This window comes from Globicephala melas, chromosome 7, assembly GCF_963455315.2.
Source record: "Globicephala melas chromosome 7, mGloMel1.2, whole genome shotgun sequence".
Taxonomy (NCBI): Eukaryota; Metazoa; Chordata; class Mammalia; order Artiodactyla; family Delphinidae; genus Globicephala; species Globicephala melas.
The window spans coordinates 1,029,743-1,054,163 of NC_083320.1; the positions used below are offsets into that span (position 1 = coordinate 1,029,743).

At 66.9% G+C, this 24,421-nt stretch overlaps 1 protein-coding gene and 1 long non-coding RNA gene across 7 annotated transcripts in view; one reads left to right on the top strand and one right to left on the bottom strand.

Moving 5' to 3' along the window:
* Nucleotides 1-2,674: 2,674 nt before the first annotated feature.
* The window catches only part of GPC1 (glypican 1), a 29,208-nt gene continuing 7,461 nt past the window's right edge, over nucleotides 2,675-24,421 (bottom strand). Inside the window, exons 1-10 of one of the 6 annotated variants that reach the window (XM_060301611.1) lie at nucleotides 13,879-14,702; nucleotides 12,290-12,459; nucleotides 9,899-10,057; nucleotides 7,457-7,848; nucleotides 6,686-6,851; nucleotides 5,774-5,904; nucleotides 5,568-5,687; nucleotides 5,335-5,468; nucleotides 4,801-4,976; nucleotides 2,675-4,439 (exon numbers count right to left, since the gene is read on the bottom strand). In XM_060301611.1, the coding sequence (XP_060157594.1) occupies nucleotides 4,204-4,439; nucleotides 4,801-4,976; nucleotides 5,335-5,468; nucleotides 5,568-5,687; nucleotides 5,774-5,904; nucleotides 6,686-6,851; nucleotides 7,457-7,848; nucleotides 9,899-10,007 (1,464 nt within the window). In that variant the 5' untranslated portion in view covers nucleotides 10,008-10,057; nucleotides 12,290-12,459; nucleotides 13,879-14,702 and the 3' untranslated portion in view covers nucleotides 2,675-4,203. The other 5 variants (XM_060301607.1, XM_060301608.1, XM_060301609.1 and 2 more) reach the window with 5 other exon arrangements.
* LOC132597586 (uncharacterized) lies at nucleotides 15,503-20,620 on the top strand. Its single transcript, XR_009564496.1, has 3 exons — nucleotides 15,503-15,625; nucleotides 16,489-16,824; nucleotides 18,207-20,620. It is a non-coding gene; the product is annotated as an uncharacterized lncRNA (long non-coding RNA).

Below are 24,421 nucleotides of genomic sequence, written 5' to 3' on the forward strand. Positions count from 1 at the left end.
GCGGTCACTGCCAAGTAGGTGGAGGGCCGGGCTGCCCGGGGGCTGTGTCGCCGGGCAGCCGTGAGGGGTGTTTGCTGAGGCTGCTCCGAGGTGCTCCCACCCCTGCCTTCTCACTCCCCCCAGCCACGCCCACCCTTCCTCTGGCTCAAGAGTGTGCCCGGATGCCCCCTGGCTCCCCTGCGACCCTCGCTCGCAGCTCCCCCCACTCCAGGCTCCTCTTGGCCAGCCACCTGGACGCTGGGGTCCTCCCTCAGGCTGGTAAAAGGGGCCCTGCCACGTGCCTCGCCCCAGGCCCACACCGGGGACACTTGAGGTGGGGCGGGGCGGGACGGCGCAGGGGGGCGGTGGCCCAGGGGGACCGTGGGCGACCTCAGAGCGAGGGTGGCGGCCGTGGCCTCCGGGGTCCAGACTCAGTGGAAGAGCAGCAGGCCAGGAGTGCAGTGAGGGAGGACGGCGGAGAGTGTGCGTGAAGGGGGGCGCGGTGCGGGCGGGGGAGAGAAGGGGCGGGAGTGCGGATGGGCTGACGGCCCCTCCTAGGGCCCCTCCTAGAGCGGTGGAGGAGGGGGGCGGGGGACAGGCCAAGAGGATGCTATGAGGGGAGCCCATGTTCTCAGGGCATGAGCGGAGGGGACAGTGAGGGGTGGCGGGCCGGAGCCTCTGGGCCGGAGGGACCAGGCCGGTTGGTAGTACCCCGAGGGATGCCAGATAAGGTCTGGGGAGCAGCCCGGAAGCTGGGAAGGGGAGTCGGGGAGCCCAAGAGGGGCACAGCCTGGGAGGAGGCCTTGGGATGGGGAAAGGGCAGTGGCATTTGGCCGGGAATATTGGTGGTTGAGATAAAGGGCCTGGAATTTGGGGTGCTGGGGTTCTGCCCAGAGCCAGCGTTCTATGCTCTGGAGAGATGGGGTGGGGGGCAGGGTGAGTCCCAGGAAGGATGCAGAAAACAAGTGCCTGGAACCTCAGGTTCCTTCCAGGCCACAGAGCCCCCGCCAGCCCCCGCTTGGAGCCTGGGGAGCTGGGCACCTGCCCCTCCCCCCTCCCGCCCGCTACCTCCTCCTCCTCCGGGTCCTGGGGAGGCTCCCAGCTTAGTTTCCTTTGTGGTTTGTGTTCTTGTTTTTAAAGAGACCACCCTCCACCTCCTTATAAGAGCTTCAAGGCCCTGGATCCGACCTAGTGCAATGCTGGAAATTTTAAAAAGTCAACAATAAAAGGAGCCCCTCCCCCTCCCCCCGGTGGGACAGGTGTCCGCACAAGCGTGTGGACACGCTGGCCTTGCCCAGGCCACCCACAGGTAGCTCCCTGTGGAGCTGGCTGATCTCTGCCCGTCACTGTGGGTCGGTCAGGCTGTCTGTGGCTTCCTGCATCCCCATGAGGAATGAACGGGGCCCAGGAGCCAAGGAGGGGGAGCCTCTCGCTGCCCAGCACCTGGCCTGGGGTGGGCAGGGCTTGGGAGCTCACGGGTGGTCCGGGGCCGGGCCCAGGGCTGCAGGGACAAGGCACAGAGACCCCCGAGGTGGGCGCCCTCCCTTCGTGCTCCTGACCCATCGGCTGTCACCTCCCCTGTGGACTCCTTTCCCCCGACAGGGAAAATACATCCAGCTCTGTTCACAAGGAAACCTTTGAAGCAACGTGGCAACGAGCCACAGAAGTCAGACCCTGAAGCTGCCACGCAAGTCGAGGTGCTTACGTTGCACCTACAGTCACGAGTGAGCGGCTGGGCGCCCACCTGCCTATACAGGGCTCCAGGAGGAGCTGGGCCAGCAGGAACGGGGACCACCCCAGGACTCGTGGAGGGGTGGGCGGGTGAGCACGCAGTTGCTGCCCGGCAGGTGTCCAGGGAGGCCTGAGCTTCGCCCCAGGCCCAGCAGGAGCTGCGACCCCTGCAGGACTCCCTCCGTGGAGCTGCATTCTCCTCCCAGGGTGCGCCGCCTGGCCCCCCCCCGACCCCGTGCTGGGGGCCCAGCTCCCTGTACTCACGGGGCCCAGGGTCCTGGCTGCTGGTCCTTCAGTGGTCCAGGGCCCCAGGAGACAAGAGAAGCTTTGCGGAACATTTGACCGGCAGCCACTGTGGGCTGCGACACCCAAATAAAGTGACCCTCGGTGGCTGCCGCCTCTGCGTTGCAGCCTCTGGCTGAGGTGCCGGGCCCTGCACTCGGTGCGGTGCTGCAGAGGCCGGTGTCCAGGGGCTGCAGGGCCCCCCGGGGGCAAAAGTGGGTCTGGCAGCTTCACTCAGGGATCCCACGGGACTGCCTGGGGAAGGGCAGCGTGGCTGGGCAGGGGTCCGCGCTCTGGTGAGAGGAGCCAGGTGTGGCAGGGCTCTCTGTAGCACTGGGGGCTGACTGGACCATCAGGATGTCTCGCCAGGCTCGGCCTCAGGAGACGCTGGTCCCCGTGCCCTGATCTGGGCATCTCTGAGGCTACTTGGCAGGAACTGGTAACGGGAACCTTCCTGGGACACGTGTCTGGATGTGTGTGTACAGAGCAGGGGCGGTGAGGGTGGACGGCAGGGGGGACCCCGGTTGGGGGCAGGACAGCACTCTGCAGCCGTGGGCCACACCGCCAGGCGCGATCTGTGTCCGAACCCCTCCTGACCTCCCCACCGGCCACGGCCTGCCGTGCACGGCCCACGGCACACCCTTGCGGCCGGGCTGAGCACAGCGGGATCACTGCAGCCACACGCGGTCTCCAGCCTTTTATTCATACGAGGACTCAAAAGAACACACTTCACCTGCTGACACCGTGCAGCACAAGGAGACGGCAGGCCTGGCCGCCGCCTGGCCAGTGCCCGTGGCAGGGCCGCCCCTTCCAGAGACACATGTAGGGCAGGGCCGGAATGCAGGCCGCTCTGGGGCCGTCCTGGCACACGGGTGGTCACTGCCCCAGAGCCCCTGAGAGTTCAGCTAGCCCTCACTCGCAGGGAAGGAGGCCCCAGGCCCAGCCCCCTGCCCAGGCACGACAGGGTTACGATGGGGTGGGTGTGCCTGTGAGGCTGGGCTGCCGGCGGAGTGCAGGACCCCACACACCCCAGAAGCCCTAACCAGTGGCCAGGGGCCCCCCGGCCCCGTGAGGAAAAGCAAAGCAGTGCGAAGCAGCCTTCTCAGGGCCCGGGGGCTGGTGAGGACCACTCTCCCTGGTCATGGTGGCTTAACATCCCCCAGACCCTCAAGGACCACCCTCCTGTGCCCGGCTCCCTCTGTCGCCAGCCCCTCCCCAGGCCCTGCAGAGGGTAGGGCCCAGGAGGGTGGGCCCACAGGTCTACGGAGGGGCCTGGACAGCCTGAGTGAGCGGGGGTGCGCCCAGATCCCAGGGCCACGGAAGGTCGCCCGGGACCTTCAAAAGCATTTGGGGATGAGCTGAGAAAGCAGCTCTAGGTGAGAGGACGGGAAGCGCTTGCAGAGTACGCACGGCTGGAAAAGCCCTTAACTGTCAAAGCTCCCCGGGCCCTGCAGCTGGCGGGGTCAGGGAAGGGATGTCCCTCCGGCCTGCAGAGCCGGGTCTCGCTGGCCCTGAGCTGAAGTTTCACCAGCCACCCAGCATCTCTGTGGCCAGGTGACAGCCAGGGGTCACCTGCAGCCCTGGCCTGTGTCGCCCTGAGCTGGGACTGGCCCTGGGTCTGGGTGGAGACAGGGGGCAGGACAACGGCAGGTGGCGCGTCCGCACAGCCCGAAGTCCCCTGTGGATGGGCAGGAGCCGCGGCCCAGCCCCGCACAGACGCAGCTGAGAGGTGGCTCTGGTGGGGGGGGTGGGGCAAGGTTCATGCGTGATCTCAAAGGCCCCGTTAGACCCTAGACGGCGGGAACCCCGACGCCCTCTCAGGGATTCTTGGGCGCTGGGGGTGGGCCTGACTTTCAGACACCTGGAGGCCCCGGTGCTCGGCGGGGCAGGCGGGAGATGAAGGCGCGGCTCGCGCTCCGGCGGGACTCTGCTCGGGCCGCCTCCTCGCAGGCCCCGGTACTGCCGTGATGGCGCAGGAGCTGGGGGCGAGAGACGGCACCGGCATCCCCGAGGTCCCTGAAATGCATGGCTTTTGGGGACGCCGTTCCCTGCTGACCTGAGGGCCTCATACAAAACTAAAAGCCAGGGTGGCTGGCACAGCCCCTCGCCCGGCCCCCAGCACAGTCACGGCCGCGGTTCCTCGCCGACCCTTCCTGTACCGTCTGGTTTTGGCAAAGTCAGTCCTTGGCCTCGGGCCCTGGGGCCGGGCAGTTACCGCCACCGGGGCCTGGCTGCTGAGAGCACCAGCGGGAGGCCGGAGAGCAGCAGGAGGCGTGTGCAGGGCTGCGGGCGGCCCGTGGCCGACGCCTTCTGACCCTCTCGCTCGGAGAGGCCGGGCAGGGCGTGGCTCAGGGGCGTCCGGGAGCTGGAGCTCTTCCTGCCGACCCTCCGGCCACACTCGTCGTCGGGGCAGCCCTCGCCGCTGCCTGAGCCGCTGCCGTCATCACCTGGGGAGAAGAGGCGGCTCCAGTGGGCCCGCCCAGCCCTGGGGACCCCGAGAGCCGCGTCCCTCCGCCTGGGCCTCGCGGGCCAGTGACGCCAGCTCCGCCCTGACCGCAGCACCCCGACCCCCTGGGCCTGCCGAGGCTGGGAGGACGTCCGGGCCGGGTCACAACTGTGCCCGGGGACAAGGGGCAGGGGGACTTTGTGACCACACCGGGCAGTGGCAGCATCCTCAGAGCCACTGTGGAGGCCCGGGGGCTGGGAGGGCCCCATCCGCTGCAGCCTTCCCCGGCCGGGGGCTCTCCCTGGCGTTCTGGCACCAACCCTCAGCTCTCAGCCCCCAGGCCACCCCTGGCCCGCTCTCACTGGCGTCCTGGAAGTCCACGTCGTTGCCGTTGTAGGCGCCGCGCAGACGGTTGGTCGTGATCTTCAGCTGCATGATCTGCTGGCGGATGGCCATGTCGGGCTTGGTGATGTCCACCTCCACCTCGGGGTTGTTGATCTGGTTGGCCAGGCCGTCGCCCATCACCTCGGGCAGGTACCTGGAGGCCGGGAGGGCAAGCCCTGGGTCACTGCCCTGCTCCCCACACAGGGGCACTGCCCCAGCACGCCTGCCCACTCCCCTCCCCCCGTCAGGGCGGTGGCAAGCCTGAGACCCCCCCAGAGGCTCCAGGGGCCGACGGGAGCCCGTGCAGACCCCACTGCAGTGGGGTGAGGATGCGCTGAGCATGGCGCCTGCTGTGGGGAGCTGGCACAGGGCGAGGACTCAGCCCTCATCCCAGCTCTGGGTCCCGTTGGGTGTCCCGCGTCAGGTATGGCCCTATGCACACAACATCTGGTACCCCAGACTGGCAAGGGGCCGTGAAGGAGGGACGGAGTGTGTCAGCCAGGGGCACCTACCGACCCTTGGCCACCCCATTCCAGCAGCGGTCATCGCTGGCCGCGCTCATGGCCAACTTCTCACTGCACAGCGTCCCCGGGAGGCTGATCCAGAAGTCCTGGGCATCTCGGAGCTGGGCCTTGGCCTCGGAGACCTGCAGGGCAGCAGTCAGGCCCCTGGGCGCCCCGGCCCAGCCTGCCCTGGACCCCCAACCGCTTCCCCCCAGGGCCTGCCCGGCTGAGGGGCCCCTCACCAGCTTCTGAAGCGTGCCCGCGGGTGGCTTCTCCGGCAGCGCCAGCTTGCCCCGGCGCCGCTTCTCCTCGGGCTCGGGGCCCTGGGGGTTCACCTTGGGGTTCCCGCAGCCCTGGATGACCTGGGGGGAGAACGCAAGTGTCCTGGAAGGGTACGAGGCCGTATCCGGGGCGCCCACCCTCGCCCACTGCATGCCCCTGCCCGCACCTTGGCTGTGAGGGTGTCGCTGTTGTCCTGTAGGGCGCTGATGGCCTCTGCCAGCCACAAGTGCACGCCGCCGATGACGCTCTCTGCGCCCGTCGGGCCCCAGAACTTGTCTGTGATGAGCACCATGGAGTCTGGCACGGGCGTGAGCACACACACAGGGGGCACTTTGTACGTACGCGCACTGGCTCACCACGTGCTACCACACACACGGCAGCTTGTACGAGACGATATATCTGTATGTCGGCTCACTTCAGGCCAGCCCGTGTACACGTTAGCGCCTGTGTGTGTCGGCACACGTACACCTGGCCCACCACATGCCTATGTTACCTCACATAGTTTTCACGTTGGCTCGAGGCATGCCAGCACACGTCCACGTTAGCACGTGTCTCAGCACGAATGGGCTGGCCCACGTGTCAGCACGCGTTAGAACGTACACATCTCGGTATACTGAGGCTCGGTCACTGAGGCTCGGTATACTGAGGCTGGCAGAGACGCCGGTTCCTGTCTGAAGTCACACAGTCAGCTGAACCCTCCCGTCAGCTCACGTGTGTCACCGTGGATGCACGCGGGCTCACCGCGCAGCAGCAGGTGTACACACTGTGGCACATCTGTGTTGGCACAGCTGCTTGGTGACCCACGTCACGTCGGCACCCCTCAGAGCTGGCCCACCCCAGGGCAGCGACGCACACGTTAACTCACGCACGTGTTGGCACGTACGCGCTCAGTGGAGAAGAGCAGGACTGTGACCCCGCAGGGCTCCCTCCCGGGCAGCTGCCCACATTGCAGTCTGTTCGGGACGTTCGGGGGGCAGCTTGTTCCTCGCCCCAGGGACCGCCTGCTCCAGAGGACAGGCCCGGTTTTGCACGCCCCCAACCCCCCTTCCCGCAGGCGGTGACGGCAGTGGGAGCTCACCCAGAAGGTTCCTCCACTCGGCGTCCAGGTCGGCCTGGTTGGCCAGGCAGCCCTTGAGCACGTTGCGGCAGTAGTCGGGGCAGGGCCGGGCGCCAGGCACCCCCAGGCAGTGGGCACAGTACACCAGCTTCATGACGGCCCGTGAGCACTCCGGGCTCAGGGGCACCTGGGGAGGCAAGGCAGCCTGAGCGCCACCCCGCAGCAGGTGTGCAGCCCCACAAGGCGCGCCCGGGTCCTTCTCAGATGACCAAGCAGGCCTGCTGGCCATGGTGGGGCTCCGTCTAATAAGCGATACACTCACAGTGCCGCGACTCCCCGGGGCACCGCGGTCACGAACCCTCCCAGGGAAGCGGGAATACCGCCCACCACGCAGCTGAATGGATGGAGGCTGCGGCTGTAGGTGACTCGTTAGGGACCCCAGTGGGGGTGGAGGTGGCTCACGATGCCCTCCCACACCCGACGCTGGTGGGTCTGACACGAGCGAGCTGCCCGACGGGGCCAGGCATCCCTCGCCCCGGCCTCGGAGCACACATCTCCCTCATCCCCCGTCTCCCGTCCACCTGACCCCTGGAGCTGGCTCAGCAACCAGCCGCAGCCCTCTTCCCTTCCCTTTCTGCCCGGGACCGGCCTGGCCATCGCTGCCCCGACCAGAGCTCGCATGCTGGATCCTCCCACCCGCCCGGGTGGGGGGTGGAAGGGGACACCCGGAGTCCCAGGGCCCCGGGGTGGGGCGCGGGGACGTGCGGCAGGGGGCGGGGCCTCCGCGCGCACCTGGGCCACCTTCCGCACCACGTCGCTAGCCACGCCCAGGCCCTGCACGAAGGCGCGCGCCGCCACGAAGGCGCGGGTGGCGCGCAGGCGCAGCTCGCGGGGGGCCTCCCCGAAGGGCCGCAGCGGCTCGGCCTGCTTGCCCAGGCAGTCCAGGTAGTCGTCGGGCAGCAGCAGCTGCGGGTGCAGCTGCCGGAAGAGGCGCTCGAGCAGGCGGGCCCAGAACTCGGCCAGCGTCTCCTCCAGGTGCAGGTTGGCGCCGCGGTAGTAGAGGCGCAGCTCGGCGTACAGGTCGCGGAAGGCCTTGGCGTTCTGCACGTACAGCTCCCCGAAGGCGCCCGGGAAGGTCTCCTGCAGCGCCCGCTCCGAGTCGTTCAGCAGGCGCTGGAAGTGATCTGCGCACGGGAGGCGGGCGTCAGGCCTTCCCGGAGCCCCCTGCCCACCCCGCGTGCTGTGGCAGCGCGACCGGCATTAAGGGGGCTCTGCCGGGGACCCCCGGTGCTGTGAGAGTCATCAGAGCCTGCACGGGTCCTGGGTGCCCACCCCCACGGGGCTCTGAGACCTCCCCCTCCTGGCCCGGGGCCTGGGCATCCAGAATCCATTTCTGAGCTGGGCCTTGAGCAGGGGACACACGGTGCCTCACTGCCCCCCGAGATCACCTGGCAAGGGTCTGTGTGGAGGGGCAGGAGGGTGCTCTGAGTCGGGGTGGGACCCACTGGGGGAAGAAGGCCCAGGGCGTCCCTCGCCTGCTTTCCCTCCCAGCAGCTCTCCTTGCGTCCCTCCCCCTCCCCGTACCCCGGCCTCTGACACCCAGCCAGGCCCCCTGCCCTGGGGGTGTGCCTCTGCACTCTCCACCCTGCCCACCTCTGAGGCTCTCCTGGGCTTCCTGCCCTCCCCCTCCGTCCTCATCTCTCTGGGACGCCCTCTCTCCGGTTTTGGAAGCTGGACAGCCTGAGGGTCTGGGGAGGGTCTCCGCAGCCCTCGGGATGCACCCAGAGTCTCGGAGGGGGGTGCCGAGGCGGGGCATGAGCGTGGGCCGCAGACCCCTGTGGTTTCAGGGAAATACCTCTGGGCCCCGTGTGCTGAGAACGAGGCCCCTAACGCCGTCCGCCCCTTTCAGCAGGGAGACGGCAGGGTCCATAAGCACACAGACCGTCCACTCAGATGCTTCCTCGAGAGCTGTGGCCAGCCCTCCCCACACAGGCCCCAACTCGGGTGTCCAGGGACCCATGGCCAGGCTGGCTTTGCTCTGAGGCGTGGTGGACATTAGGCCTCTGGCTCTCGGACCCGTGTCTACACCCACCCCACCAAGACCCTCCCGCAGCTCCGGCTGTGCCCCTGCAGCTCCCCAGCGGATGGTCCAAGCTCCCATCCAGCCCCTGCCGCGGGACTCCGGGTCCTGGTCCCCACACCAGCCTCCGGCCCAAGCGGGCAGTCTGTAGCTCGTCGCTAGCCCAGCAGCACACAGGGTGGTCGCGGGGCCCCCAACCCCACGGCCAGCCTCCAGCCCCATCTTTTGAGCAGGGTCCTGCTCTGAGCCAGGACGCTGGCAGCCGGCCCAGAAGGTGTGGCGCGTGAGCGTGGGCCCCGCGTCCTGGAACACAGCCACCCGAGGCCCTGCTACACGCAGGTCCCAGGCGCACTTCAGACGAAGGCTCTGAGACCCCTGCCGCTGGTGGCCAGGTAAGGACTGCTCCCGGGGTACAAGGCACGGGGCAGCCGGAGTAGGCACGACAGTGGGGCTGAGGTGCGGGGCGGGAAGCGGCACGCAGAGGGGCAGGTGGAAAGGACTCTCGGGGTGGGGGGCACAAGTGGGCCTGGAAGCGGAAGAGGAGTCGCTTTTAACACAGATTAGTGTCCCGAATGGATGCTGTGCAGGCTCTGACATCAGCTGTCACTTCTGGGGCCCCTCCCACCAGCGCCCGCCATCCCCTCCGAGGTGCCCGCTGTCAGTGTCACAACGTCATCCCGCCATCCCTTGTTTAGGGGCCCAGACACGACGAGAGAGCTGGTGAGGGGCTGGGAATAGGTGACTGACACACACAGCTGACCTGGAGGCTCGAGGGCCACGGCAGGGGCCCCGAACTCCTTGTGCCTCCACCCAGCACCCTGCAGCCCCGGCCTGGCCCCCGATATCAGTCCTCACGCTGAGCTCCCCAGCTCCAGACCACCTGGTGGCCAGTGGCAGGTGCCTAGGAGAGCTCTGGAGGGCAGAGGGTCCCCTCTGAGGGCCTGATGGAAGGGGCAGGCTGCCTCTCCCCAAACGTGCATGCCTTGGGGTGCACGGAGACCTGCAGGTGACCCCCAGTTCACGGATCCCTGCTCAGACCCCTGCACGCGGCCAGTGCTCTGCTACTACGTCCCCTCTGACCCTGCCTCACTGCGAGAGGTCCCCAAGTGCCCAGCCCCCCGCTGTGAGTGTCCTGCGGCCCCGGAGCCCCTCACCGTCAAAGCCCCGCAGCTGGGTGGCCAGCGTGGCCTGCAGGGCCCGGCCGCTGTCCAGGAGCGCCGTCTCCAGCTCGGCCCGGCTGCGGTTGGCCAGGTTCTCCTCCATCTCGCTGGTGCAGCAGGTGTAGCCCTGGGGGCAGATCCGCAGGTGCTCACCTGTGGGGAGGGGCTGGCGTGAGGGAGAGGAGGGCTATGGGAGGCTGGGGGGCGGGGCACCAGGAGAACGGGCCTCGCGGCCGGTGGGCTCTCCTGCAGAGAGGGGACGTGATCGGCACGCGGGTGGGGCTGCCTGCCAGGGTGGGGGGAAGGCAGGCCCGGCTCGGGGCAGCGCCTGGGGTGGGCCGTGCAGCCCTCAGCACAGGGCACAGGAGCAGGGCTTCCTCTGCAGAATCCCACCTCCAGGCCTCCTGGGGCAAGCCCCGGCGGGGATGGGTGTAGAGCAGGAGTGCGGAAGGCTGAGCCCTCCTCCACGCCCCCTGCGTGTGAGGAGGGCCGCCCCAGGGGCCCTGAGCAGCTCAGCTCACGCCTGGACCTCAGCACAGAGAGGCCTCAGGTCCTGTGGGGGGGGCACGGGGGGCTGCCAGGTTCGAGGCTCACAGCGGAAGTGCCCAGGCCTGCCCGGCGCCCCTCCCTGACCCCAGTGCGGGGTGCCAGCTCCCACTGAGGAGAGCAGCCCCTGCAGGCCACCCACCCACAGCTCCGGGCCGGCCAGAGGCAGTGGGCCCCTCAGGCCGAGGCCCACCCCGTCAGGACAGCCCGGGCACAGGTCTGCTGGGGCCCTGCTGTGAGACCCGCACCCACCTGGCAGGACACACCGAGCCCCCTCGGGTGTGCGTACCCTCCTCTGTACCCTCAAAGCCCCCATCACCCCCGTGCCGCCGCCCGGGCGCGGGCTCCCGGCAGCACTGCTTACAGCAGCGCTGGGACTCTCGTGGTGCAGGGCGCACCTTTGAAACTGTGCTGGTCCCCGTTCTGAGGTGGGTGCTGTGAACCCACTTTACAGACCAGGAAACTGAGGCTGGCAGAGACGCCGGTTCCTGTCTGAAGTCACACAGTCAGGGGCCGAGTGGCTCAGGCCGCTCAATTTCAGGCCCCCACGGCCACTGGGCTGCCTCACAGCCCCCCAGGCCCACTCCCCACAGGCCGCAATTCCTGACTCTAAGCGGGGCAGGGCATGGAGGGAAGTGGACGCAGGGGTCTGGCCCGGACAGGGGCTGTGTGGGGCTGGAGTCGAGGGCTCGCCCGGTGCGGCCGGCACAGTTGCAGGGGGTCATGGAGCAGCCTGGGCAGAGCTCTCTGGGTCCCGAGGCTGCCCTGAGGGGTGGGGGGCTGCAGGGTGGGCAGCGGCCTCCAGCGGAGGCCTTGCCCGGGGGAGAGGGGTGGGTAAGACCAAGTCATTCTCCGCAGGCTGAATTAACCCTGGAGAGCCTGCGGCGGGGGGGGGGGGGGGGTGCTTAGGTCACACTTAAGTCTGAGCGTCCTCCTCTCCTGCACACGCCCCGGGGAAGCAGGGACAGGTGCAGAGGACAGAGTCACCCTATGGCCTGTCTGCAGCTCTGTGCCCATCAGTGTAACAGCCAGGAGAGGGCAGCGGTGCCCCAGGCGCGGTGGGAGGGGGCAGAAGGGCGCTGCACACTCCGGTGGCACTGGAGGGACGTGAAAGAGGCTCGGTGGGGAGGAAGGAGGGCGGGGGGCAGAGGCAGGAAGCGCAGCTCCTTCCCCCTTTTCCCTCACAAACCTGCCCCCAGGGCCTGCTGTCTAAGGGGCGCTGTGGTCTCCACCCTGGAACAGGGCTGACTGTGGGGTAGATGTCGGAGCTCGTGTGCCTATGCCCTGCAGAGCCCCAGGCCCGCGGGGTGGGGAGTCAGGGGTCTGGGACCTGCCCCCTGCCCCGGGTTGAGTCAGGCCTTTCTGGCCACGTGCGGGTCTCACGGGAACCAGCTGGGGTGGAGGGACAGAGCCTGGCTCCCCAGGGCCTGGCAAGAGAGTAAGCACCCCCATCCCTGCCCTCCTTCCTTCGGGGGGTGGGGAGGGCTGGGACCCGAGGACGTCCCCAGAGACAGTTCTTCCTCTCGGCTGCCCTTGCTGACGCTGACCCGTGGCCCTGCACCATCGCCAGCAGGGGGCAGCTCACAGACCAGGACGAGGGTCCCCCACCTGGCGTCGTCCCAGCTGGTAGAGCCGGGCAGACAGTGGACCCGTCTCCCTGATGGTGGAGGCTGTGCAACAGGGCCGTGTGCACCCAGCCAGGAGGGGCCTGGGCCCTGACCGCCTTCCCCCTGGCAGGGGCCGGGAGAGCACCCTTGGCGAGGACCCTCCCCTGCTGCTTGGGACCAGCGGGCCGTGGTGGTGCCGGGCTGGGGGTCGGGGGCTGAACTGGGTACGTGCCCTGGGGCTGGGAGCGGCTGCAGGTGCCAGCCTAGGCTCAGCTGTGACAGGCACCCAGGCCAGGTTGGATGGGTCACAGGGCAGCAGCGGCCAGGCAGGAGAGGCAGGAGGGTGCAGGCTGTCGAGGTGGCCTCCCCGGCTGGCCGCCCTCCCTCCTGAACCTTCCATTCCTGCAGGCAGGAGAGAGGCGAGGACAAAACACCCAGGACCCCCTTTTCTCAGGCCGGCTCCTTGGCAGTGTCGGGCCCACCCACCGCTCACAGCCGTGAGCCGCCCCCCCTCGCCCCCCCCCGCCCTTGGCCTCCCCGCCCCTCCCCCGCCCCCGCTGCCTCCCTGCGGCGCCCCCTCAGCCCCGCCTGGCCACCTCGTCCAGCCAGCCCGGTGACCTGCGCTGTTCCGGCCGCCCCAGCACAGCCCCCGTCCCTCCCTCCCTCCTCGGACACACACGGGAGTGAAGACACGGAGCCAGAGCCCGGGCGCCGGCCTGAGGCCCCGGGCAGGCTGGGCTGAGGCTCCCCGAGCCCGCGGCAGGGCAGACGCGGTGGCCGCTGCTAGTCGGTGGGCAAGGCCCTGGCCCAGCTCGGCCTGGGCCCGCGGGTCATCTGTCGGTCCTGGACATCAGCCGGGCAGAGGTGGGCTCTGCAGGGCACCTTCCCAAAAAGCAAGTCTGCTCCCTGATCTAAGCCGCACGGTTGGAGGGGGGTGGGGCCTGCCAGAGGGGAGGTGAGCTCCCTGACCCTGGAAGTGTGCAAGGCAGACTGATAAAATCCCCCTCTCGTCATTTCACACCTCCACCCCCAAACCCTCACCTCTGGAGAAAGGGGGGCACTCGGGCCAGGCAGGAGGGCATGGCTGGCATCCTGTCCGTCTTAGAGCTGCCCAGTCCCACCCTCCGGTCACCCCCCCGCCCTTTCCCCTCCCCACTGGGAGGCGTCAGCCTGGCCCCTCTTCCCACTGCCCCTCCCATCTGCACTGAGGCTCCTCCCCCAGCTGGCCAGTGGCGGCCCCTCCTTCCTTCCTCAGTCTGTTGCTGCTTTTGCAACAGCAGACTACATCCTTCTAGAACTCTCCCTTCCCTCAGCCTTTGGGACACCTCCTCTCGAGATCCCAGGTTTTTTGGGAGGAAGAGGGGAAGCTCTTTCATGGCAGGTTTGCTCCCCCATCCCCAGTCTCTTTAGAGCCTCTCCTCTAGGCCTGGCCCCTAGGTCCCAAGTCTCCAAACCCCCAGCCGCCCTCCCCAGGTTAAAACACCTGCACTCGCTTCCTACCCCGCCCCCCCAGCAGTTCCTTTTCTTGCTGGATGGCAGACCACGTATCCGCCTTCTTCCCCCATGCTCAGACCTCCGGGGGGCACCCCAGATTCCGGCTTCTCCTCAGCAAGTCCCATCAGCCTATGGCTTAAACACCGTTAAGCCCCACACCTCCTGCCACCTGCTGACACAGCCGCAGTTCCCAGCCCTCCTAAGGGCACAAGCAGCCTCCTGATGGCGTTCCCACCCGGCAGGCCCCCCACCGGCTCTGCAGACCCAGTGCTTTAGCCCAAGACCCCACCCCAACAGGGATCCCCATCACCAGTGCTGGATGCAGACCTCATCTGTCCGGGCCCAGCCTGGCAGCCGCTCCTGACTGGTGGCCCCAGAGCCCTCCCAGGAGGCTGCAGAGGGAAGATGGCGCGACACCAAGCCCGTCTCTCCAGAAGCTTCTGCAGCTCACACGGGGGTACGCAGACCGCCTGCTCAACTCGCCTTTAAAGCCACATCCCAGATGCTCTGCACCGACAAATCCTGCCGCCCCTAGAATACTCTCGGCAATTCGGTGCAGGCAATTAGCCGCCCTGGCCTCCCAGGACGGTGCTGGAAGGCAGCTCTGTGGCCAGTTCTAGGCACCCTGGCCTCCAAAACACGAGGGAGAGGCCCAGGTCTGGAAAAGCAGTTAGGGGGCTGCGTCCCTACCCCTCCCTTCTTCTCAGCTCTGGACCCCAGCCGGCCTGCTGAGGGGGTGGGGCGTGCAGAAGGCTCTCCCCAAGCACGTGACCCTTCTTGGGACAACTGCCCATGCCCACTCCTGCTCCTGGACCCCTTCCAGCTCCAGTGGGCGCTGCAGGACCCTGCTGCGGGGGGGGGGGCACTGGACAAATAACCCGAGGTCCCCTGGGCACCGCCCACAACCCGAGCTCCGGACCTTCTTTCCTCATCTCCTCACTCCGCCCCACGCCCCCGCCCCGGCCCCGACCAAGAAGCGTTTGTCCCTGGCCAGTCTCTGTCGCAGGGTTACCCCGAGCACCTAGAGTCCATGCAGGGGGGCAGCCTCAGACCCACCTCAGACGGGACATTTCAACCACCATCCTCCCCCGCTCCTAACGCGGCAACAAAACCCGTAACCCCTCCTGCCCCGCTCCCAGCGCGCTTCTCTACCCCTCACCGGCCACCTCTCCGCCGGCCCTAAGCCCCTCCACCATTCCGGCCACGTGACAGCATCACCAAGGCGGCCCTCTGCCGCCGCTGCGGAGCCTCCGTCACGCACGGGGACCGAAACTGAGGGGTCTCGGCTGCGACACCTCTGCGCTCGGCGGGAGGGGTCCGCCCCTCAGGCTCGCCACGGGTCCCGCTGCCCAGGGGCTGCGTCGCTGGCGGCGGGACAAAGACCGAGCGCCCGGGCGCCAGTCGCTGCCGGCCAAGGACCGAGGGCCCCACGGCGCGGCGCAGGAGCCGGCGCGCGGGGGTCTGGAGCGGCGGCCGAGCTCCTGGCTCCTGGCGCAGCGAGCAGGGGGCGCTGGCGCAGTGGGCGCGGCCGCGCAGAGAGCAGGGGGGCCGCGCCGCCGGGGCCTGCGGCAGGCGAAGGGGGGCGGGCAGGAGGGCGACGCGATTGGCGGGGAAGGGGCTTGCCGCAGTGGGCGCGGCAGGCCCTGGCGGGGGTGGCAGGAGAGGGGGCTCGCAGGGGCTGCCGCAAGCGAAGGGGAGGGGAATGGGTTTGACGGAAGAGGAAGGGGGGCTTGCTGCAGGAAGAGATGGGGGCGGGGAGGGGTGGCAGGGGCGCTGCGGGGATACAGCGGGAGGCACGCGAAGATGGGGTGAAGGTGGGGAACTGAGGGGAGGAGAGGTGGGTTGGTGATGGGCGCACTGAGGATGAGGGATCGATGGGGTGGACATGGAGACTGGCGAGGGGGCTCATGATGGGAAGGGGATGGAGAAATGGATGAGGACGCAGACGAGGGCTTGTGGTGAGGGTGCGGGTGAGGGTGAGGGCGGGGTAGCATGGACTGAAGGTGGGGTTCTGGCGGTGGTGATGGGGGACGACAGCGCTGGAGATGAAGACGGCTAGGAGGAGGGAGTGGAGGTGAGGGTAGTGGGCCTGCGGATGGAGATGCGGTGGGCCGGCGGAGATGGAAATGGGTATAGGGCGGGCGGCCGGCTGGGCCCGGGCGGGGTCACCGGCTTGGATCCCAGCTCCGCGGACGCCGCCCGGGCTTAGCCCGAAACCCCTTCTCGGCGGCGGCTCCGGCGGCGGCGGCGGCGGCGGCGGTCCGGGCGGGCGGCGCGCGACGCCGGGTGCGAGCGCGTGGGGGGCTCGGGGTCCGCCCGTGGAAAGGCGGATGAGCAGGATCGGGTTGGAGAGCTTGGAGGAGGTGCGCGGAACCGCAGCCGAGCGGGACCGGCTGGAGGACTCCGCGGCCGCCTCCCAGGGCGACACTACAGCCGCACTGGCGCGCACCGTGGAGGGCGGCGGCTCCCCGCGCGGCGACGCGCCTCCTCCCGCTGCCCCCGCCCCGCTGCGCTCGGCACCGCCCCCGTCTCCCAGGAAACCGCCGCGGCCGCCCCGCACCCCTCCTGCCGCCGGCTCGGCAGCCGCGCTCAGCCCCCGAGCTTCCCACCGCCAGAGGCCCACCCGGCGCCCGCCAGGCTCCTGCCGCCCTGCCCTACGGGGGGCTGCGCTCCATTTGGAGTCTGGTGGGCAGGGGAGCCAGGGCCCATCCCAGAATGGTGATGGGAGGGGCGTCAGCTCTCTCCTCCGAAGGAGAGTGACAGCCCACTGCCTGAGAGTTCCCTCTCCGCATGACAACGACCAGATTCCTACTGCTGTCTGGGCACTCAAGGGCCACCATCGGTCACTCCCGTATCCTCTCCCCGCCCTCTCCAGCCCCCAGCCTCTGGCCTCAGGGACCTGGGCCTCCGTCCTAACGTCCTGATCTGCTTCCCTAGGAAATATCAGACCGCGCCTGGCCACGCCCTCCTCTGGCTCAGCCACCTCCTCCTCCTGGCTCACCCTCCCACACCCAGGACCAATCCCCTCCACTCGCTGCAGCCCCAGCCCTGCTCCTTGCCTCCGCCGTGCCTGCCAGACCCACTGGAGAAACCACCCACTGAGTCCCCCTTCCCGCAGTGCCGCCGCGCCGGGTCCCCCCCTCCCCCGCCCCCACCCCGGCCAGCCCGCACAGGGACACGGAGACACGCGCCGCACAGGTAGCTCTGGAGCGAAGTACCCTCTCCAAGGCGGCCCAGAACACCGAGGGCCCCCGAAGAAGGGGGTTCCACCAGGTAGCTCACAAGGCCACTCTCTGCTGTCTGGTTCCTGCTCAGGGACCCCCCCCTTGAGTAGGCCACCCTGCCGGCAGGCACCGGGCTTGGGGGTGCCTTGGCGAGGCGGTGGGCCCCCCGGAGGTGGGCCTGGAAGCAGCTCTGGCTCAGAGGCCAGGCCTCTTCCCACTGGCCTCCCCACAGTGCTTCAGGGTTCAGGGCTCACACCGGGCCTCAGAACAAACTGGGGATGAAGGCGCGTCTTCTGTGCCCGCGACCCCAGGTCTTGGTTGCAGGACAGGAGGCCTCTCGTGGGGCCTGGGAGTGAGATGCTCCCTGGAAGCCTCACCCACCAGGCCAGGCTCAGCGCTGATTCCTCATCCTTGGCCCAAGCCCAGCTGCAGAGGACACTCCCCCAGGACTCTACACAGCCGTCCCTGACAGGGGCCGGGGGGGAGCTCTGGGCTCCGTACAGCTCTCCCATTTAGCTTGCCCACCCAACCTCTGGGCCAGGGGGGCAGCCCAGGAGATGGACCGATGCCGCCTGCCACTGCCGTGTCCACCGAGGAGATCCTGGAATAGCAGGAGGGGACCCTGCGGCCCAGGGGTCCTCTCAGCCAGTTTCCCCCAAAGACCCAACGCAGGCCATCCATCCACACTGGGAAGGCTGAACGGGCAGAGGGCACAGACGCTCAGCTGGGCCGGAACATAGAGCAGACCCCTGAGTGCCACTGAGGGAGCCCTCGGGGACAGGCTTAGGCCCAGGCCCATGCCCAGCACCGGCTCCATAAATGCAGAGGGGAAGGAACAGAGGGGCTCAGCCGCTCACCTCCCCACAAAGCCTGGCAGCCTCTCTGAGGTCACGGCCATCCCTGCTGGCATCCGCTCTGACCTGCTGCTTCCACTAACCCATTGGTCTCACGCACCCTTCTCCCCTGCCCTGCTCTCTTTCAAGGCCCACTCACCTCTCCCTTCCTCCAGGAAGCCCTCCAGGTCCCTCTGGGCAGAAGCACCTGCCTAGCCTCTAACCTCCCCGACCGTGCGCAGCCCTCCCTGGGGGCTTTCCGACTGGCCCCCCTTCTCAGCAGCAGCAGCAGAGCTGCTCGGCCTGCTGGTGGGAGCCTCCTCTCCTCTCGCCTCTCTGCCCAGCGTCCAGGCTGGACCTGGTGCTGAGTGACAAACGTACAAAGAAAGGATCTCTGTGTAGTGTTGGCATTCAGGGAAAGGGGCTTCACAGCAGCGCTGCCCCAGAGCCGCAGCCTCAGACCTCCCCCTCCCCTGGAAAGCCAGCACCTCCCCGGCCCGACCCCTCCCCAGAGGCGGCATGACAGCCATCTGCATGCTGGTGCGAGGGGGGCCGCGGGGTGACTTCACAGTCCACAAGGACTCCCTTATTCTTCCAGAGGCCCCGGCCACCTCCTGATGAGATGGAGCTCTCACTGGGTGTCTGCAAGGGTCTCAGCCATTTCCGGGTTTGAGAATCCTTTCCTCTTCCCGACAACTGCTCTCTCCCATTCTACTGCTGCCGGCGGCGCCACACAGGGAGCTAGAGTGACATGCCCAGGCGACTGAGCTTGGAGCGCTGCAAGGGACACAGAAGCATCCTGGCCTCCCCCGCCTCTCCCATCGCAAGACCTCCCTTGATTCCAGTCCCAGGGGAATTCCTGAGCAGGAGGGTGGCGGCTGAAGCAGGAACAGACACGCTCTGCCCGCAGGCGACATGCAGACGGCCACCCGGAGGGCCCTGGGAGTTCTCAGGTGCGATGGTCCCCAGCTGCTGACTCAGCACGTCCGCCCAGGCAGCACCTCCGTGCGCAGCACACACCCAGCTCGCCGGTGTCGGGGCACCGAGCCCAGCCCCAAAGGCACGATTGGGAGGGCCTGCGCGCAGATACGGCCAGGACACAGCTAACTGTGCACCTCAGAGAAACGATGCATTATTTTTCAGAATAAAAGTATCTGGCCCCAAAGAACTGAAAACAGGGACTTGAACAGAATCTTTTCCACCCCGGTTCACAGCAGCATTATTTGCAGGAGCCAAAAGGTGGAAACAGCCCAAGCGTCCACTGATGGCTGAACACATAAACGAAACGGGGCACACCCACACAACGGGCACCATTCAGCCCCGAGTCACGAAGGGCCGACACGCACCACCACGTGGACGTACCCTGAAAACATACGCTGAGCGCGAGAAGCCCGTCTCGAAACGACACATACTGCCATGATTCCACTTAAGTGAGGGCCCCAGAGGAGTCAAATTCATAGAGACAGTAGAATGGTGATTCCCAGGCACTGAAGAGAGCGGGGTGGCGGGGGGCGGTGAGTGTTTAATGGGTACGCAGTGGGGGAAGATGAAATTCTGCGGGTGGATGGTGGTGACGGCTGCACAGCAGTGTGAGCGAGCTTCACGCCGCTGAACGTGCACGTGAAAGTCATTAAAGCGGGAACTTTTATTATGCGTCTTTCACCACCAAGAAAGCACCAGTCCCGCTCCCCAGTATCTGGGACATGCTTATACTAAACACGTGGAGTGGACTCATATTAAAAATCTGTTCGTTGTTTATCTGAAACCTAAATACTCAGGATACACGCTACGAAACTATTAACTGTCTGAAATAGCAATTTCACTGGGTCTCCCGCAGTTTTATCTGCTAAGTCTGGCGGCCCGGCCCTCTGTGGGGCGTGGGGAGAAGCCGGACCGAAGTCACTCAGGCTCCCCACCGGCAACTCCCCGCCACGCGTGGGCACGCTCACACGTGCACTGCCTTCCAGGCTCCCTGGAAAAGGGCCTCAGACCCTGCCCATGCCAGCGGCAGGAGGGCAGAGGTTGACGTCAGAGCAGGGTCTGCCTTCCCACAGCCCCCACCTCCTTGGAGAACGGTGGGCCTCGCCGTCTCAGTCAACAGGAAGATACAGTTATCCCCATCTCACAGATGGGAAGACTGAGGCTGGGAGGGTTCTGAGACTTGCTCAATGTCTCAAACGTGTTGCCTAGTGCTGGTCTCCTTCCACTGGCCCGAGTGCCTCCCTGTCCTCACTGAAGGGAAGGAAATGAAAGTGCTGGGCACCTGGGGGCCCACCAGCAGCCCAGAGGTCCCAGGTACGGAGATGAAGGCTCCTGGAAGATGAGGGCAGAGTGGTGGCCTGGCCACCCTGCTAGCCTGCACCACCCCGTCAGTGGCCAGGAGCTGCTGAGACCTAGAACACCGTCAGGCAGCTGGGCAGGAGCCCACGGGGCCAGCGGCCACGCCCAAGCCCCGCACGGGAGGGACGCCTGCCGGGACACTCCCGCAGCAGCACAAACCCACCAGAAAGGGCCCCCACCACCCAAGCACACGGAGGGCTCCCAACCTGGGCAGCCGGGTGACCTCGGCATTTGCCCGCTTCGCGGCTCCCCAGAGACGGACCCTGACCTCCTGTGGGGCCTGGGGGCTGTGGGAACGGGTGGGCCAGCCTACCTCCTGACCTCTCCAGCTCAGTTTCTGCAGGGTGGTCGAGCTGACGCATCGGTCAGGGAAGGGCCAGGTGTCTACGCAGCCCGGGAATTCTGCTCCCTCAGGCACCCAGGGTCTTGGTCTCCGCTCTGTTCAGCCACACCCAGCAGGCGAGGTGGGACGGTCCCACCCAGGGCAGTCAGCGCCATCCCCAGAGAGGGGTCAAAGGGGCGGGACAGGCCCCACATGACCTGGGCAAGGAGAGGCCCCTTCTGATGCGGGCTGCCAGGCCCCTAGGCTGGCCGTGGGCTGGCCGTGAGTGGGGTCCTGCTGGCGCTGTCTTCCCCCCACCCTCCGACGTCTCTGCAGAGCCTGCAGGGCCCCTGGGCCTCTGCTTGGGATTCATGTCTGAATACCACCTGCCACCCTCCCAGGCTGCCCTCCTGGCTGGTGGCACGGCCCTGTGCTGGGGCAGCACTCCTCCATCGCGGGCTGCCCCTCCAGCAGGGGCCTGCAGCCAACTCTTCTTGCAGTTCCCAATTTCTCAGGACCAGGGCCAGCCAAGGGGGAACACGGGACACCACGAGACAGCGCCACCCAGGAAGCAGCAGTAGTGACCAGGGAGCCCCTCCTCTCCAGCCCGATCCCTCAGACCCCCAGTGTGGGGTGGGGTCGATCCCTGGGCCTGGCCAGCACAGGCTGGCCTCCCTCCCCACCAGGGGGCACTCTTCCCCACAGCCACCTCTGGAGAAAGGATGGGCCTGCCTCTCCAACAGGCTCCCCCGCCTGCCGTGATGCCCCCCCAGGACACAGCCCCGTGCTGAGCACTCCACACGAGAACCCAGTTTCACAACCACTCCACACAGCAGGTGTTGCTACCATCCCCATTTTACAGAAAAAGATTCTGAGGCACAGAGAGGTTCAGTAATTGGCCCAAGGTCACACAGCGAGGGAGCATGGCGCCAGACTTGAAACCTGGCGGCTGGGTGGCGGGTCCAGGAGACCAGGTTTTGGCTTCTGCTAGGGCTCCACCTGTTTCCTAAGACACACGCCACTGGGAATGGCCACTGGATCCAAAGGACACTGGCCCTGGGCCAGGGGGGTGGCCTTGAAAACTCTAGGTAGCAGAGGAGGAATGCCTGGGGTGGGGGGCCCAAGGCAAGAGCCCTGCAAGAGCAGCGTGGGACCCTCGGGCCAGGAGGGGAGCTGTGTCCGAGCGAGTGCCTCAAGCCCTCAGGGAGGATGGGGCGAGAAGGCCACGGCTCACAGCGAGTGGCCGAGCAGCACGTGGGCCAGGGGCCGCCCCAGGCTGGGAGGGGTCTTCGCTGTGCGGTCAAGGGGGACATGTATGGTTCCAAACCACATGCGTGTGTCTAAACCCACACGTTATTTCTCGTTACTTATAACTTACAAAAGTAACACATGGTCACCGTGGCCAGCAAAGCTGCAGTTCACGTGAAGCCTCTGACACCCTTCCAGTCCCTGCGCGGATGGCATTGCAGCTGCATTTCAGCACCGAGGACAGCGCCCGGCACACAGTAGGAGCTCAAGGAACACTACCGAGTGACTCAGAGAGACTGATCTCTGTGTCCCTATCACCCTCACCCGCAGGCAGCTGGCCGGGCCCCCGCTCTGCCCCAGTTCCCGGACGGCCCGCTGGCTCTGCTGGGGCAGACGTGGCGCTCCACCGGCCCTCCCGCCTTGGCTGGGGGCCCAGCCCGCCGCCCAGAGGCCTCCTCTTCTCTGGGCCCTGGGCCTCCTTGGCCGCTGGCCGAAGACTGCAGACCCGTTCTCAGAATAAAGAAGTAATGAAGTAAAAAATTACGCAGAGGATCATGAAGGAAGCTAGCTGCAGTGCTGCAGCCGTCGGAACATTATAAACAGGTGCGTGAGGTGGTGCCCGTGCGCTTTCCTATGACATCTTGCAGGCCTGATGCCCATCAGAGACTCAGAGCTGTGGTGAGTGGGAACGCTACTTCGGGATATTTGCTACAAACGTAAAAGGACACGAAAAAATCAGCAGTTTCCACTGGTGACCAAGTCCCAGGTTCTAGAATGTCATCGTCGCCTTGTTCACAGTAACAATAAATGCTAAAGGTTAGCAAAAAAGGAGATTAATTTCTTTCTCAGTCAAGTTCATGAACTCCCTGACCCCTAAACCTGGGCCTCTCCGGTGCACCCTGGTGAAGGACCCCAGCCTCAAATGACCTGCCTGCACACCCGCGTCTGCCCACCCCAGTTTGCCCATCCTTTTGGAGCTGACTCCACCACCATCCCTGCAAGGCCATCCTGGCCCCAAAGCAGAGGGGTGCCCCCTCCCCTGCTGGCTCGATCCTGCCTAGAGCTTCGGTTCAAGGGCTTCTCATGGGGTGGGACTGGCGTTTCGGGAAGCCACCTCCCACCTGTTCAGGAGAGTCCTGCACTTCATGGGGTCCCTGGCCTCCCTGTCCCCTCCCCTAAATGCTGTGACAACCAAAAACGCCCCCCGGGAACGGCTCCCGGCTGGGAACACCCACTTTATCCTGGGGCGGTCAGCTGTGTGTCTGACCTGCAGCAGCTCCCAAACATACAGTGACGGGGAAGTGGCAGTCCCTGGGCGTTAGGTCACTGGAAGGGAGACCGGCAAGGCGCCTGGAGTGTCCTGTGGGCGGCCACTGCCAGGCCAGGGGACGGGGGTCAGGGACGGCGGGGCTTAACGTTTTAAGAGCCTCGTCCCTTTAAAATACCCCTATGGGTCCGGTGTGTCCCGAACTCCATGATGAAGGGAGGTGGGAGTGAACACCTCAGCCGGTCCTGAAGCAGGTGGCATCACCTGTCTCCCCAGGGCCTGCAGATGGTCCCAGTGGGTGGGATGTACTCTCCGTAGCCCCAGACACTCGAGGATGCACACAGACGTCACACGTGGCTCACCACAGGGCCCAGATGTCCACAGGTGGCCCCAGGATGCGCTTAGACACACAGACGAGCCCGTACGGCCACCCTCAGGCTCAGAGAGTGGGCCTCAGCACTGGGGATGCTGTCCGAAGGTGTGCACAGGCCACAGACCTCCACAGGTTCTGGTGCTGATGGCGGGCCCAAGAAATGTCCCCGCCAGGGAGACACGGGGCCACAGTCGCTGCCAGGTGCACCTGTCCAGGGCCTGGCTGCCCGCCTGAGAGGGAGACGTGTTGGCCTATCCCTCAGGCTGCTGGGAGCACTGCAGCCTAATCCACCCCCAGGGCCAACAGCCGGGGCGCAGACGCGGCTCAGGATACGGCCAGTGGCTGCCTGGCTCCGGACTGCGGGGTTTCTCACTAGACCCTGACCTTCCGGGGGTGGGGCCCATAGCTTGAGGGTGAGCACAGAGCGGATGAATGGATGGACGGGTAGGAGGGTGAAGGGCCTTGCCTCCTGCCTGGCCAGCCTCTCCTCGTCCCTTCCAAGCAGGCGGGGCGGCGGGGCGCGGGCGTTTGGTGCCCGTCGGCAGGACCAGCTCTGAGCTTAGGAGGCCCTCCTTGAGGTGGTGGGCTGGCAGAGTTTGGGCTAGAGTTGAGCGGAGCCTGACCTTGTCTTCTCCTGCCGGCCGGCTGGCCGGGCCCTCCTGCAGCCCGAGTCCTCACGTGCACCTCTCTTAGGCCGGCTCGTCTCCCGGACACTCCACCCAGCCCCTCCTGGGGCTCGCCCACCTGTCCTAGCCTTGGAGCCCCTCAGTGCTCTGGGGCCTGCCAGGGCCCGTCTTTCCTTGTACCTGTGGGAGCTCTGTGGCCTCCCCGCCAGCTCTGTCCTCTGGCCGACCTCACCCCTGCAGCCTGGAACGCACGCCCAGCACCTAAGGACAGGGCCACACGGATGCCCCCCAGCGCCCCAACGAGGCAGGCTTGCGTGGGCTCGCCCTGACCTCCTCCTCTCTGGGGCACCCCCTCAATGGGTGGCACCATTGCCCGGTGCCCACACCAGATACCTGGGACAAACCTGGGCCAGGGCAGCAAGGCCACGGAGGAGAAGCTACTCCAGGGACAGGGCTCTGGGCACTGGGGACCCCTTTCTGGGACCCAGCTTCCCCACCTGCACACTAAGTGGTTGCACTAGGTGGTACTCGGCCTGCCCTGCAGCCACCCCGTCCTGCCCGCTCTGGGAGGCTGGGAGGGGTTGCCAGGCAACGGGCCAGTGGAGGCCAGGGCACGGCTTAAGGACGCAGGGCCTTG